Source organism: Lissotriton vulgaris, chromosome 5 (assembly GCF_964263255.1).
Source record: "Lissotriton vulgaris chromosome 5, aLisVul1.2, whole genome shotgun sequence".
Taxonomy (NCBI): Eukaryota; Metazoa; Chordata; class Amphibia; order Caudata; family Salamandridae; genus Lissotriton; species Lissotriton vulgaris.
In genome coordinates this window covers 1718093227-1718109820 of record NC_141693.1, presented here as the reverse complement: position 1 = coordinate 1718109820, position 16594 = coordinate 1718093227, and the positions used below count along the sequence as shown (strand labels likewise).

The following is a 16594-nucleotide window of genomic DNA, read 5'->3' as shown; positions in this document are numbered from 1 at the left end:
TGAAGTTAAACTCAGCCAAAACCGAGGTTTTGGTGCTGGGGAACAGTCCATCACTTTGGACAGATATCTGGTGGCCGGTCCAACTTGGTCCCTTCCCTAAACCAGTGCTCAAAGCCAAAAATGTAGGAGTTCTTTTTGACACCAAGCTGTCCTTTGAACCACAAAGCAACTCTGCCACCTCAGCGTGCTTTATATTTTGAAAATGTTGAGGAAAATCCTTCTGGCAATACCTATGAATTTGAGAAACTGTGGTATCGGTGCTGATATCCTTAAGACTGGACTATTGAAACGCCCTTATTTCCAGTGCTCCTAAGCGTAGTATTAAATAAAACTACAGACTGTTCCGAATGCAGCAGCAAGAGTACTGTTGGGTATTTCTAAATTTGACTGTTTCCACAGCCTTAGTTCTTCTTCACTGGCTAACAAACTGTAGCCAAGTGGATCCAATTTAAATGCCTTTAAATTTCTTAACAACTTGGGGCCAATGCAGTTGGTGAACTCTTTAAAGTCATATGCTCCTGTAAGAATCCCTAGATCTGCTGAACATGTAAACTTAATTGTTCCTAGAGTCAGCAGGGCTAGGTGGGGCGGTAAGAGTTTTATGTCTACAATTGCCAGCCTATGGAACTCTCTGCCTACCACGCTAAAAAGAGTCCAGCCTACCAAAATTTAGAAAAGGATCTTAACACTTGGTGGTTTAATGCATAATTTTACACCTTAGGCCTAGACACCCAAGGGTATTTGTTGCGCTTTATAAATCAGTCATCACCCAAAAAGGCTCAGGTGGGGAGGAAACTTGGGAGGAGGGTCATCCTGCACTTTTAACCCCTTCGATGCTCATGACGAGCTCAGCTCATCCTGCAGTACACTGGTCGTGTGCTTATAACGAGCTGAGCTCGTCATGAACAATGGGCACCAGGGATTTCCAGCACAGGAGGGGAACACCTCTAGCAGCCAAGGTGTTAAACAAAGCTGTGCAAAAGGAAACCAGGGGCACCCTACTCACATGGAACCCAGGGTATATAGTATGCAAACAGAAACCGTGATTCCTGTGGACAAAAGCATGTAATAGACCATTATAATGAGCACAATGCTCAAGGGCCAAGTGGATGTTAGAGAGAGATAAGACCAGGGCAAAGAGGCTGAGTCTGGTCGGGACTGTCATGACTGTATGCAAGCCATCGCAAGCTGGATGTCAGCAAATTGCCCCAAACTAAATTCAGGGAAAACTGAGGTGATCATTTTTGGCAATTCCTCAAATCTCTGGTCACCCGATTGGTGGCCTGAAAACATGGGCCCGCCTCCTGTACCTACGCTCAAGGTGAAGAACTTGGGGGTGATCGTGGATTCGAAACTCTCCTTTGGGGAGCATATTAGTTGAGTTGTTTCCTCCAGTTTCCATCTTCTCAGGATTTTTAGGAAAATTTCTTCTTCCTGAAGACTACCTCAGAACAGTGGTCACAGCTCTCATTTTATCCCAACTTGATTACTGTAATGGTCTTATCTTAACATCCCAAAAAGTCAGCTTAATCGACTTCAGGTCATGCAAAACGCAGCAGCCGGGGTCATCATGGGAATCCCAAGGTTTGTTTCCGCGAAGAAGGGACTTCGAAACCTCCACTGGCTTCCGGTGAAACAACGCTTGGAATTTAAGGCCCTCTGTACGGTCTTTAAGGCCCTGAAATGAGCTGGCCCTGCTTACATGAGACATCTTCAATGGTATGTTCCCCGCAGAGCATTGTGCTCGGCCGATACAAACCAAATAAACATTCCACGGGTTAAAACAGCCAACTGGGGGAGGGTGGGAGTTTTTTCTGTTGTGCGGCAAAGGCTTGGAATGCCCTTCCCCTCCATCTCAGAAGTGCAACCGAGCTTCTTCCTTTTAGAAGGGGGCTGAAAACCTGGCTTTTCTCCTGAAATAGTCATCCCGGTCCAGTAACAAGTAGGCAGCTCACAGCGCTAGGACACCTCAGGGTAGCAGTGTGCTTTACAAGCTTTATTAACATATTTTAACGTATTAACATAACATATACTGCGAGATACTTGTAAGTACAAACGTTTATATAAATAAATCTTCAAATTTATTCAGAAATCAAGTACATAGTCTCCTAAGTGAACATAGAACCTACATAATTCATGACATTTTTTTACATGAAAAATGGTTTCCAAAGTTACAAAGACGACCATAACAAAAGTATCAAATAAGTGAACACAGCCTTTTAGTACAGTGATAGATGCTGGAAAAGGGTTCTCTTTGGTTGTTGACAACCCAAAGCAAACCATTTTCCAGCCTCTATCACTGTACTAGAAGGCTGTGTTCACTTATGCGGCGGCGTGGCCATATGCGCACCTTTGTTGTTTTATACTGCTGCCTCCGCTTGTAACTCCTCCTCACAGAGCCCAAAGTTACCCACCTGTTATGGATTCCTCTTGGCATACCCACCCTAAAAATAGAAATGCTAGCATGTGCTCCAATGCAAACTACGTTTGCGCATGCGTACAACAACCCTACAAAATGTACATTTGTTAAAAGAGTATTTTTTTATATACTTCGCTCTAAAACAGGCTGTGAAAAAAGAATCCCCTCATGATGGAATATTTCAGGGCTGAAAGAGGTATTCCTGAGGGACCATTATGCATGTTACCCGAGGCAATGGTCTACCATTGGGACACTTCGGCTCGTTGCAGCACTGTCCACATGTATTTCGAGGCGCTAGTTTTTTAGATGTTCTCAGAAGACTTTCAGCTCTTCTGGATTGCGAATAAGTTTTGGGTAAAGCTGATGCTTCTTGTGAGGAAATTACAGAGCCAGGAGGCATCTGGTTATTTATTCTTCATGTTAAGCAATAATACTGGGGCACGCTCATGACTTCACATCGAGATGAGGTGAGTTTGTGAATGTGTGGGCTTGGAGGAGGATGATACGGAGCCTGCAAGGAAGAGAGTGCAGGGATGCAAGAACTTGGGTGCGTGGCCAAATCTCCCTTTTCAAGACATTCTATATTTGTTTGTAACCACATTTCACCACCCAAATATATTGGAATTCTGTGATCCTGTTCCATTTGACATGCATAGATCCACACGTATTTCACACCTCTAATAGCACTTCTCCTACCAAGCAGACTGGAGGCTACAACCTTCTAGCACTCAGGCTAAAACTAGGTTCCAGGCCTAAAAGGTACTGCAGGGTGCTACAAAGTGAAAGTAGGTGATTTCACATCTAATTAAAGTGATAGATTGAACTAATAAAGCACTCTCCAAGGATGTCTCAGAACTCTTTCTGTAATCGCTTTCCCCTCTTCTAGTGCTCTAAAGATGTGTGTATTCCCTCATAATGACCCAGAATTTTTTGTCCACGCACAACAGAAAATTGTGTGCGGATAAAAAAAAGAAAATCATCATGAGGTAATTATGAACAAGACAAAGTGGCAGCACAACTTGTTTAACAAGTTGTATCTTCCTATAATGTTTCCAAAGAATACTTACCGTACCAGGTACACGTCTGTTAAAAGCTTTATTTTCATGAACTGCTCAAAATATCTTCCAGGGACCACCAGTAAATTAGCCTCCCCAGCTGGTGTTGGCGTACTTTATGGCTGCTAAGCTATGCCACCCCGTTGGACGCATATCTTTCCACATTTCGTCTCACAGCTACTTAGCTGCTAAAATTAAAGTAATAATAGCTGTGGTAGGCTTGGCAAAACTAAGCAAGCATCTACATATTTGCCTATAGCTAGACTGCCTGGAAGAAGATAGATCACAGACCTAGTGAAATCAATCAATATAAACTTTATTTGGATAAAAAATGCATATCCATAAAAGTACAAAAACAGAAAAGCAATTAGGGCATCATATAAATTAAAATTGGACCTCCAGTAATACAGTGCACAATCTAATAATGACGGAGATCATTAAATACATTTGACAATTCAGGTTAAAAACATGAAATAAAGTGCTATAATTCAGCAGGGGTACAAAAGGGGGTGGTGATGGACGGAGCATCTGAATCCATCAAACACTCACACCCAGTCAAAAGATCTGCGTTTAATCAATCACCGTTCTTTAGCCCACTCTGCCACCCCAGTTCAGACATGGCTATATGCAAATCAGTCTGACCCTGTGCCTTATGGGAACAGTCCAGCCCGAACTGCCAAGCCATGTCTTCCCTGGACCGGAAACAAGCTTCTGAGGACCGGTTTATGGCATTCCAGCCGTCTTCAGCCCGGCTTGCGTGAATCCAGTGGCAAAGTGAGCAAGGGACTCACGTCTGAGCATACCCTGCCACACTTATGGCGGCCAAAAGCGGTACAAAAGGGGGTGGTGATGGACGGAGCATCTGAATCAATCAAACACTCACACCCAGTCAAAAGATCTGCGTTTAATCCATCACCGTTTTTTAGCCCACTCTGCCACCCCAGTTCAGACATGGCTATATGCAAATCAGTCTAACCCTGTGCGTCATGGGAACAGTCCAGCCTGAACTGACAAGCCGTCCATCACCACCCCCTTTTGTCCCACCATAATTCAGCAGGGGCGCATAGTTACGGGTGTGCACCACCGCCTTCAAAAAAGAGCCAATACAAAAGGTTAATTCATCATCACTTGAAGCAATCACCATCCCATAAGCTGCCTTATAATCAATCTCACGCGAAGCTTTAAAATAAGGAATCAAAAACGTTTTGGTGAGAATTAAATAGTAAGAACAGAAAAATAAAAAGTGCAGCATCGATTGTTTGTGTTGGTTATTGCACGGACAGGACAGAAGGTCAAGATTAGGAATAAAACCCACGGGGAAGGAGAGCATAAATTTCATAGTGTCAGTCCTCAGCCGGAAGAGTAAGCCCCTTTGCCAACGGCCAATTTGTTTTAACAGATAACTAGAGACAATGGGAGGGACGTTCTCAATAAGCATATATCTGGAGACTGACGTTTTTTTACGCTCTGTGACCAGTCTAGCACTTTTATACGATGCATAGAGGGTCCTTTGAAGGGATTTACTACTAATGGTACCAAGGTCTGAGGGATTTAGGAATACAGATTCATGGTTCACACTAACTAAACTTTTGTTTACCGCAGCCAGCCATGGTATGTCCATCCCCCTGTCGCATTTCAAACAATCTAAGATCATCTCTCTGGTAAGTTGAGCAGCGGGGTTTTTCCAGATTCTCAACTAAAATAGGGCTAGGCGAGCCTTTATGTAGTCTTTAATGTATGGCAGATTTAATTCATTGACTAGCATATTTAGGGGATGAGATGGGTGCACCCAGGATTTTACGACCCAATCTATTCTCTTCACCTTGGATGCTAGCACTATTAGTATGTCCCCAGACTTCCGCACCGTAGGTTGCAGCTGGTATCCGTTGGAGTCTGAAGATCTTAATAATTGCGGGCACCACCTCTATATTCCTTTGCTTAGGAAGCCCGAGTATCGTGTTAATAGAATTTATGAACTTCCTTCTACAATAGGCCACCTGGTCAGTTCACAACCCGTTAGATGCAAATACTAAACCAAGGTATAGGAAAGTGAGTGCTCTGTAAACAATTAGAATTTAAAACTTTAGATGAGTTAAAATACTTAGACCCACACACCATTAAAAAAGATTTTTTTTAAATTGGTGCATAGGTCCAGGGCAACCATAAACTCTACGAAACCAAGGAGCGGAGAGTTTTTGGGGTACACCCCATCAGCACTGCATCATCGGCATTTGACAATGCAGGGAGTTTATTACCGTGGATAAGTGGGACATCCTGAGTTAGTGTTACCAGAGACTTATTTAAATCGTTGATGTATAAGCTAAATAGGAATGGGGCCAGGATGCAGCCCTGCATGACCCCCCCTACCTACCTCAATGGTTTTGGAGACCTCACCATCCCTGCTAATGTGCACCCTGCCGTGTAGATCTTTGTGCAAATAAGGTAAAAAAAGAAACGAGGGACTCTTCCAATTCATAATTTAAGAGTGGCCCACAGCAGAGGTCTGACAAAATAAAAGGCCGACGTAAGGTCCATGAATGCCAGATACACAGGTGTTTTCTTGGCTATATTAGATTTGCTAATAATCAAGTTGAGGTTAAGGCATTGTTCCACAGTGCAGACGTTACTCCTAAACCCCAACTGACATGGGTGTAAAATCTGACATTCTTCGGCCCATGACTTAATTTTGGTATACAGTACCCTCCCTAAGATTTTCAAAGTATTATCGATCAGGGAGATAGGCCTGTAGCAACTCTGATTTGAGCGGTCCCCCTTTTTGGAAATCGGCACTGGATGATCAAGTGTGGAGTATAGGGGAGTTAGTTATCAAAAACATTTAGCAATAGTGGTGCCCAAACATCAGGGTGGCTTTTGATAAGGTCGATAGGCAAACCATCAGGCATTGCATCCCAGGCTCTGGTCAATAGCCTCCTCTACCTCCGATAAATCAATTGGGACCCTAGTAATTGGTGTATTCTCTTTAATAGCAGAGGGGGAAGCTGGTGCATCATAGATCGTACTGAAATGAGCCTCCCAAGACTCACTGGAAATATTTCAGCTGATTGACGACCTAGTTTCCCAGAGCCCTCATGCCTTTAATAGCCAGCCAGAAATCCTTGCCATTATTTAGTGTTGGCCCGAACGAGTTTGTCCCAATGCTCTTTTGTAATCTCCTCCTTTCTGATTGCGATAGCTCCTATAACTCAACCCAAGTGATTTAATAAGAGTGCTTCCTCTAGGTTTGTTGGCAAGCACAGCTTGGAGTATTCTGCATTAAACCATCCTGGATCTAAGTGAGTTTTCTTATTGGGCCTGGACAACAAGGATTTAATACCGGTACAGAGCTCTGAGAAATTACCAACTACTTCAGGGTTACATTCTCTGAACGTCAAACAGGTGTTTATAGGGTAAGATCTTACCATCCTATCAAATACCGCTTTGTTATCAATACCAAGCCAAACCAGTGTAAGGTTGTCAGTAGTGAGTCCAATCACTGGCACCCTGCACATTGTCATAAATTGGTCTGGACGTGAGGCTCAGTCAAATTAATCTGTTTGTGGTCCCCCTGGTGTGTTGGAATTACCTCCGCTTTTAACAAAGTTTTCTAAACAAGCGGGAATGAAAATGTAATCTATAGTAGAGGTTGAACCCCTACCTCCTATAGGTGGGTTCTATGTGGCCATCCCTAGTGGGCACAGCTGCAAGCTCCATAACATCTAAGAAGTTATTGGCACTTAGGTCTAGTAACTGATCTCCTCTGTTACATAACCGTGTCGTGTCAGTGGGGTCAATTGCGGAGTAGATACCCTTTGGGTTTTTTACATTAAAATCACCACCTAAGCAAATACTCTTGCCTTTAATGCCACAATTAACTGTTTGTAAATCTATATATATAAAAACGAAAGTATATCTGTTTGTCCTTTATGCATTACTACACCATTCATCCGATTGCCATGAAACTTTGGGAAGTTGTTGAGTACACTCCCGCGAAGGTTTCTGGCAAAAATAAATAAATAAATTTGTTAAATATCGGCCCCCCGGTCCTCCAGGGCCCTCATAGTCTTTCCAATACTGAACGTTTACAGTTTCCGGTGCAACTCGCTTTTGCGATGACCATCAACAAAGCAGAAGGAAAATCGCTACAAGTGTGTGGACTAGATTTGGAGAATCCGTGCTTCTCACATGGACAGCTGTATGTGGCCAGCTCACGCGTCGGAAAACCTTCTGATTTATAAGTGCACGCACCAGACGGAAAAACAAAAAATAGTGTATCCACAAGCACTCAAATAAATAAACAGAATGAAAACACTTTAAAAAAAATTCCATATTAAAATGAATAAGTTTCAATAAAAATGACACAATGTAAATTAAATGTTATAATAACAAGTTTCCTTAAATTTCCTTTCTTCTGAGATCGCAGTAACGCACGACAGGTACACTAGTTAGGAATAAATTTAAACAACTCGATAAAGTTCATATTGGGTAAATTTTTTAAATATTTATTATAAAAATTAGTCCAGTAGAACGAAGTCCCCCGATTGTAGATTATGGCCTGGAATTTATCGTTATTAATATGGAGAACCCTGGCATGTCCCCCTGCCCTAATATTGAAAGGCCACCAACTGGCCGTCCTGAATCTGGGGTAGGGGATACAATGTTAAAACATTCAAACCCCTCCAAGAATAACTCCCGGGTAGCCCAGGTCTCTTGAAACATTACGATGTCTTGGCTGTAAATTAACTCCAACCAATCTGGTAAATTTAATTTAGATGCCAGACCCGCGCCATTCCAACTCAATATTTTGAGAGTGAACTCCTCATTAAGTACAGTTGGAGTGTTGGATTCACAAGTCAGGGGGCAAATTCAGCAGGATACTGGCTACTCTTCCGGCTCGAAGTTTATGAGGGGAATAGGCAGTCAATCTTGACAATGCAAACCTGATTTTATTTTATTTATTTATTTATTTTGGGCATTTGTAAAGCGCCTGGTTACGCCACTGGCGTGTCCCCGCGCTGTGATAAGTGAAGTGGCTGCCCCCCCCCCCCCCCCCCCCCCTCCCACGGAAGGCTATCTGCTAAAAAGGTGGGTTTTCAGCTTCTTCCTGAACAGGACTTCAGATGGTTCTAGTCGCAGTTCTAAAGGTAGGGCATTCCAGCATCTGGGAGCGAGGTGTCTGAAAGATCTTCCTCCCATACGCGCCTTCCTTACTCTGGGGACCTTTAGCAGTCCAGTCTGTGAGGACCGTAGATTACGTGTGGGCTCATAGTGGGCCACCAGACTCTGGAGCGGAGCAGGGGCTTTACCGCTCAGAATGCGGTGGCATGTGGAGAGGGCTTTGAACTCTACCCTCTTCTCCACAGGGAGCCAGTGGAGGGCTTGTAGAGCTGGTTTGGAGGGTGACCTCCTAGGGAGCCTGAGTACAAGCCGCGCCGCTGCATTTTGGAGCACTTGCAGGCGGCCCATGACCTTGCTCGTGGCCCCCAGATATAGCAGGTTCCCATAGTCCAGTCGCGAGGTGACCAGGGCGTGCACCAGCGTCCTACGAGCAGAGATAGGGAGAAGGTCTAAGACTTTCCTTAAGGCTCTCAGAACACCGAAACACACCCCCGTCACCCGGCTGATCTGGGGACCAAAGGCAAGGTCCTTGTCCAGCCACACGCTGAGGTTCCTGGCCTCATGGCAGGGAACGGGGACCTCACCCAGGCAGGGCGGCCACCACGCCGATGACCAAGCAGATGGCCCTCCCCTACCACAAGCACCTCAGTCTTGCTACCGTTCAACTTTAAACAGTTTGCGGACATCCAGGTTGCCAGGTCTTGCATGCAATTCCTGAAGATGTCCGCTGCAAGGCCGGGTGCACGCGATAGGGAGATGACCAGCTGCGTGTCATCGGCGTAGGACACCAGGCGAAGACCGTGGCCCTCCACGATGGCTGCTAGGGGGGAGACATAGATATTAAATAGGGTTGGGCTCAGGGACGAGCCCTGAGGCACGCCCTGGCCCAACTCAATCTCCTTCGAGTAGCATTCACCCAATCGGACCTGAAAACACCTGTCAGACAGGAAGGACCCGATCCAGCCAAGCGCTTCTCCTGTGACCCCACCTTCATTCAGACACTGTAGCAAGGTAGAATGTGCTACAGTGTCGAATGCCGCGCTTAGATCAAGTAAGATCAAAGCCATGGTTTGGCCCTCATCCACACCCTGTCGTAGCGCTTCGACCGCCACGAGAAGCGCCGATTCCGTCGAGTGACGGGGGCGGAAGCCAAATTGCGAGTCATGGAGTAGTGAGGCCTCCTCCACGAACTGCATAAGTTGTAAGTTGGCTATTGTTTCCGCCACTTTAGCCATATAGGGCAGGAGGGAAATTGGGCGAAGATTGTCAAGTTTTTCGAAACTGACATTGGCTTTCTTCTGCAGAGGGAGTACAACTGCTTGCTTCCAAGCATTGGGGACACTCTGGGACTTGAAGGAGGTATCTAATAGGTGGCGAACATAGGGTTCAAGTACTTGCAGGCTACCCTTCAACCGACTAGGAGTGGTCGGGTCTCTTGGGGAGCCAGATAAGGGCATAAATCTGTTAAGTCTTTTACCCCCGCCCTTGTCCCTTCCTTATAAGAGCGGAATGCCTCTGATGAGGGCTTATAAAAATAGCCCAATGGCAAGGCCCAGATACTGGTTTTTGAATTAGCTTGCTCCTCCTGTAGCGATAGTATTGCTTGAGCCACAGATGGTCTGTGAATGTTAATGACTATATAATCTCCCTTGATACATTTTGGGGACGTACCCACCCATCCTACTCTCCGTACCATAATGATATTCTCTATTAGTGACACCCTAAACCTTTTATGTTTGGAGAGCCAGTCCAAGCTCTTAAAGCTTAATTGCTCACATGATTCTATTTAATCGGCACTTAAAGCGGGCACACCAGCTAAAAACACAACATAGGGGCACGCTTCCGGAGGTAGATTTAATACCTCCCTATTGCCCCTATGCTCTAACAAACAGGTGGAGTCTGTAGCGCCCTCTCACAGTGTGTTGCCAACAGCATGAGTGTTAATTGCGGCCGCAGAGGGAATACAAGTGGATGGCGTGATTTGTGTGGCATTTTCATCAAGAGTTTGGATTATGCCACCATTCACAATATTCATATTTGCCCCACTAGTACCCCAGGTTCAAAACACAGCCGAATTTTACTACACATCACAATGAGTAGACCCTGAATTCAAATTGGGAACATCAATCAGGGTCTGTTGGTTAACTTGGGCGTTATTAGGTGGCCTAGTTGGCATTCCCAAATCAGTGGACACAATCGTACTGACATTTACGGGTGGTGCAGTATTAGGAATCACAGGCTGAGGCATAGAGGGCACAAATTGTGGCAAAAGCAGACAATCCCTCAAAGTGGCAAGGAAGCTATCCAGCGCAGTCTTGATACGATCAGTGAAGGTATCCACAATATGGCTTATGGCCACTTCAATCATTGCTGCTATCAATAAAGAACAAGTCCGTCTCAGTCTGAGTTTCAATGGAGCGACAGAGGGAGTTAATAACTTGCGTGTGCACCTGGGCCACAACTGTTGTGTGATTAGTAGGAGGGCGTATCCAAGAGTTCAGTGTTGTAAGAGATTAACAAGGACGAGCCGGTTGCTTCCTCTTGACGCTTACTGCTTTAACTGGTTTCCTTTTACGTTTCGCCCCAATAGGTGCATCAATGTTCCTTAGGGTGGCTGATGTGTTCATGTCTGATGCAGGGGCGTGGGATATGGTGTCCCCTCTGGGGTCCGCAAAAGTAATGATGGAGTTGTGTAAGTCACTGGTATTCAAGTTGATGCCCTCCACTGTTGGAATTATGGGTGGTGGTGGTCAACCCAGGCCAAGAGAGGCGCCTCTCAGTCATTTCGATTTCATTGCTGGTGATGCTGACCGCTCTTTCTAGCTTACTATCAATGCTTGTTGTGGCAGGCCTAAATGACGGTTGTCCCACACGCTTCCCCATAGTCATGTTAACTAATGTGTGTAATAAATATAGAAAGATATACTTGGCTCGCCCAAGAGGGGTTGAAATTGCAAAACAGAGATGAAAGTCAAGTGGCCCTGCCTCCTCCAGTCTCTGACGGGCGCGGACGGGCCCGCCCTTGGCCCGGGTCAGCGCCCGGGCCCACCCGCACACGTCCCGCGCTGCCGAGCCCTGCGTTGTTTTTAAGCTCTTCCTGGCGCTTTGCAGCAGCGGGCATGGTGTGGGCAGTGTTTCCTGCCGCTGAGGATGCTAGGATTTGTGGTCCCGGCCAGCGATCTCTACTCCCAGCCGGAACCGGGACTGCAGGGCTGCCCAGCTGACTCTATTGGCGGTGGACGGCAAGGTTGCGGCGTTTCTCCTGGGTAAGTTACGCTTTGAGAAGGAGTGAAACCACATGCAGATGACTAAGTGAAGCCTGCACATAAACAAAGTCTCTTGTTGCACCTGGAGAAAGAACATTGCTGACAAGCTATTGATGGAGGCTACACGCCGGATCAATTTATTATGAAAAATTATGACCAATGCAGTATGCCTAACTAGTTTATTGTGAAAAGTATATCTCTAAGAGTGGATTTTTCATACTGTGCTAATGATTGAAGGCAAGTACTTCGTCACAAAGGATGTCGTGTATTGACAGTGTGCTACGGGTATGCTGTTGGTTACACCCTGTGACAAATATCAAGGTTAGAATATTTGCATTTTGAGAACCTTTGTCATGCCTTTTTAGGGAGGTTGAATACTGTTTTGCCAACTTTAATGTTATGCAGATTTATAACATCATACCTGAGGACTGACTTGTGGGAACGATTATGCAAAATTCAGTATGCCACCTCTGCATCAGTGCACCACCAGCACTGCCCCCCTCAGTACAGTACTCTTGCTGGCGAGCCCCTGTTTGAGTCTGGAGGGGGACCCTCCTCAGACCTTGCACTGGGGTCCCCTCAAGTTTTGTTAAACCAGTGATCAGCGAAGCATCATCCCGGCACCGCCTGAGCACCAGCACAGCACCACCACCTGAGCATCACTCAGCACCACCGCAGTACCACCTCCGCATCAGCACCGCATCACCTCCACACCAGCGCACTCCCACCTCAGCATCACACCTCCGCATCCACAGCAGCACCGTTGTCTGCCCTCTAAATTTGACACCTGTTGGTTATCCCCTAGTGTCCGCCCGCTGCTTGTGTTGGAATTTAGGTACCATTTTCCAACTTCCACACTCCTGTTGTTTATACCCCCCCCCCCCATAACAAAAAAAAAAAACCTATAGCAAACGAGCATTAGAATAGGCAGGAAGAAGTTGTGAGCATCGCAAAGGCAAAGAAAATATGAAGGCATTTTTTATGTTCATTCTTTTTTTAAGAGGGTCAATTAGTTGTACATAATGTCTTCTTGGTTATACACAAGGTAACAACAATGATTATAACACTTTTTTAGTATAACTTTTCAACATGCTATACAGTGGCCACAATGCTCTACAACATATCCTAAAGATATTGGCAAAGCCAATAGCTCTGACTGAACACTTATAAGATCTTAAAGGCGAAAGCTATTGGCTATGCCAGTGACAGTTTTATTTTCTCCAGAGCCGAGGTCTAACCATATCTGTGGTAATGCTAGGGATTTCTTGCCTCCTTTGAAATTTTTGGACTTCCTCTTAGGATGGACATGCACACCATGAAGCCGTTTTAATTGATCTCATTTCTTAACATTGTTGTTTGACTCTAAAGCTCTTCGGCTAAACAGTCCATTGAAACTCTTCCCTACCCACCCTCAGCACCATGAGACCCTCGCGGATGAGTAGCGTGCTTTACAATTCACTGATTGATTGAAGTTTCTAGTCTATCCAGTCATATTACTGTGCTAAAGAGTCACCAATTCTGAAAATATGGATACACTTAGAGGAGTGAGTCATTTTTAAAAAACTTATTGGGACGTTTTTATCTTGCATCAGTTTTGTAGGATTGACATATGACAACAGTGGAAAAAAATACAAGCACCTTCCCTTTGCTGAATGTTGAAATAAACAGTAAATCAAAACTCATTAGGCTGCAGTTTGTTCATACAGCCAGAAGAGTTGATGGATCTAGCAAATTCATGGGTAGTCTTGAAGTATGTCTGAGTATCTTCTACTTCAGAGTTGCTTAAGAGGATATTCTGTTTTTTTGATCTGCTTGTGATCGTTATTGAGGACATGTGGATTCTTCCCAGTGTAGATCATAAGATAAAAAGGAAAATACAACCAAAATTATTAAACTAATACATCTTGTTTTTTTTAGGATGTTCTTGATGCGTTGCCCATGGTACGACCTGGGAGTGTGAAAGAATTTTTAGGAAAGGTTTGTCCTAAACAGGAAGCTTGCCCATTGGAGTATGCGTGCATCACAACACCAGGTGGGCTCTACAGCTGCTGTCCCTGGGAAGAGGTAAGCATGCCACATAGCAATACATGTTCTATCAATTGTCTGGGATGCTAGAATCATTTCATAAATTTTCCTACTGACTGGCGTATTACTAAAAAAATTAATATAGGCGAATCATGTAAATGTGGCCAGTATATTAGATTATGTGGCAGCTGTATCTTGATATATTTGTAGGAGGAAGACATCTGAGGTGTCGGAAAATCAAAGAGAACAGTAGAGTAAAGGCCCAAGCTATTTTATTTGGTGTTAAACTAGGACGTAACATTTTTAAAATACAAATCCACAATTGTCCTTTGATCAATATTGTAACACTCAAAGGCTGAATAATGTGCCAGAAAGACCCAAAAAAGCCTAAAATATTAGACTTTTAATTGTATTCAAATCTTCAGTGAAAAACCGTGTTCGAGGCATATGAGCTGCAGATCCTACATTTAGCAATAGATCGCCACCTGGTGTTGGGATCGGATGATTGCAGGTTGTTGTCTTCTTGGAAGAAGTCTTTTGTAGTCACAAGATAGGTGACTCCTCCCTTGGACAATACTGCGCATGGTCATCAACTCCATCCTCAGATTGTTTTTTTCCGCCACTGGGTTCGGATGAAAGTTTTCCGCTCCGGCTAGAAAAAGACTTTTTCTACTCTTTCGAAGCAAGAAACTTCAAACAAACATCTTTCGACATCGAATAGATTTTCAACATCACCAGCTACATTCGACGCGGGCTGTTGGGCCCATCGGCGCCGTGCGGCCTACGCCTCATGGAAAGAACTCCATTCAAGAGATGCTCGGTATGTCGAGCATAATTCCCCTCATAGCGACCATCACGAGGTTTGCAACCTCTGTCTCTCGCCAGAACACGACGAGTCAACCTGCACAGCCTGTGCTTCCTTCCGATCGAAGAAAACAATTCGAGATCGGAGGGCCCGTCGACACGAAATGAGAAGATCAGCACCAGCACCGGAGGCCATCTTTGAAGAGGAGATCGTCGAAGAAGACGTCTCCGAGGACGACGCTCCACTCGGCGCAGAGGAGGACTCTCCTGATCTACAGATCATATCGGGGGCAGAGGATTCGGACGATTCGATCCCGTCTCGACAACCCGTGAGTAAATCTGCCCCTACACGACAGACATTATCCAAACAGAAGCCAACGGTCAGCACTCCGCCCATGGGGCCCAGTCGGACCGACATTTACCATCCAACGCCCCGCCTTCGGGCCAGGCTCCGAGGAAAGATAATACGCCTTTCGGTGCCTCGGCACCGAAGAAACACCTTGTGCCAGTTACACCTCCTCCGTTGGCACCGAAACATCCTTCGGCACCGCACATAAACACTTTGGCGCCCAAAGACAAAGACACTTCGGCAAGGGTACCATCAGCGCCAAAGACAAAAACTGTACCAAACCCGAAAGCTTCGACTCCGAAACCTTCCGGTTCAAAAAACAAAGAGGGGAAGCCAGTTTCCAGCGCCACAGGCCCAGCAAAACCTGTATCCACGCCGAAACCTCTAATACCGGTACCAAAGACCCCAGATAAGGCTAAACAACATTCGGCACCGAAAACATTGCCAAAAGACTCAACTACTCCTCATAAGGCAAAAAGTACTAAACAACCTCTATCGGCTCCGAAAAAATCGACGCCGAAGAAGATTATAGAAGAGGAAGAACTGTTTAGACCAGATCCTAGACAGAAAAGAGTCCAGATTAATCCAAAAACTGGACATGTGGAAGCAATCCCTTATAAGAAGAGACCAGCAGACACACCACTTACACCTGTGGTCCCTGCAAAAAAGGACTGTGCAACTTCTCCAATGCACCCTTCCTCTCCTTCACCTTCTTCCTCTCCTGTTACTCCATATGTAGAACCCATAACTACTCCTATTCACTCTCCTGCATCCACACACCACACTGATGAGGAGTATGATTTGGGTGGGGGGAATGATGTTACAGAACCACATACATACCCTTTAGATGAGGATGTTAACGCAGAATACCCTAAGGATGATGAGGATGCATATAATTTTTCACCAAATAATGCACCAGACATCCCTGATCCTCAGTACTACCCAACAAAACCTTCCCCTACAGAGGACAGTATTGGGTTTAACCATTTGGTAAACAGAGCTGCACTTTACCATGGGGTTCCCATGCACTCTGACATTGAGGAAGACTTCTTGTTAGACACTTTTGAACAGTCACAAAGGTCTACACAAATATTACCAATGATTAAGGGAGTCATAAAACATGCTCCAGAGATTTTTAAAGATCCAGTAAGGTGTAGGGTGTTAAATCCTAGAATAGAGAAAGTATAGGCCAGCACCAGCTGATCCAGTATACATTAAAGGTCATCTGCCACTAGACTCCTTGGTAGTGTCTAATGCGCTAAAGGGCCAATTCTCAAACTTCTGGTGGGACACCCCCGCCTGACAAAGAGTCCAAGATCATTGATGCGTCAGGGAAACTAATCGCTGCACTAGCAACAAACATATGGCGCATAGCAAACACACAGGCTTTGCTCTCATGCTATAACAGGGCTCATTATGATCAACTAGAAAAGTTAATGGAACACCTACCAGATCAACACAAAGATCTAGCAGCAGAACTTTTTCAAGAAGGAAAATTAATTTCAAATGCCTCAATTAAATGTGCACTAGATGTAGCTGACACAGCAACCAGAGCAGTAAA

The 16594-nt window shown here is 45.1% G+C and overlaps 1 protein-coding gene across 11 annotated transcripts in view; it reads left to right on the top strand.

Moving 5' to 3' along the window:
- Positions 1–16594, top strand: part of GRN (granulin precursor) — a 1328618-nt gene that overhangs the window by 335734 nt on the left and 976290 nt on the right. For all 11 annotated transcript variants that reach the window (XM_086923912.1, XM_086923907.1, XM_086923905.1 and 8 more), the window contains one exon: positions 13773–13919. In XM_086923912.1, coding sequence (XP_086780038.1) covers positions 13773–13919 — 147 coding nt within the window. The remainder of the gene's footprint in view (positions 1–13772; positions 13920–16594) is intronic.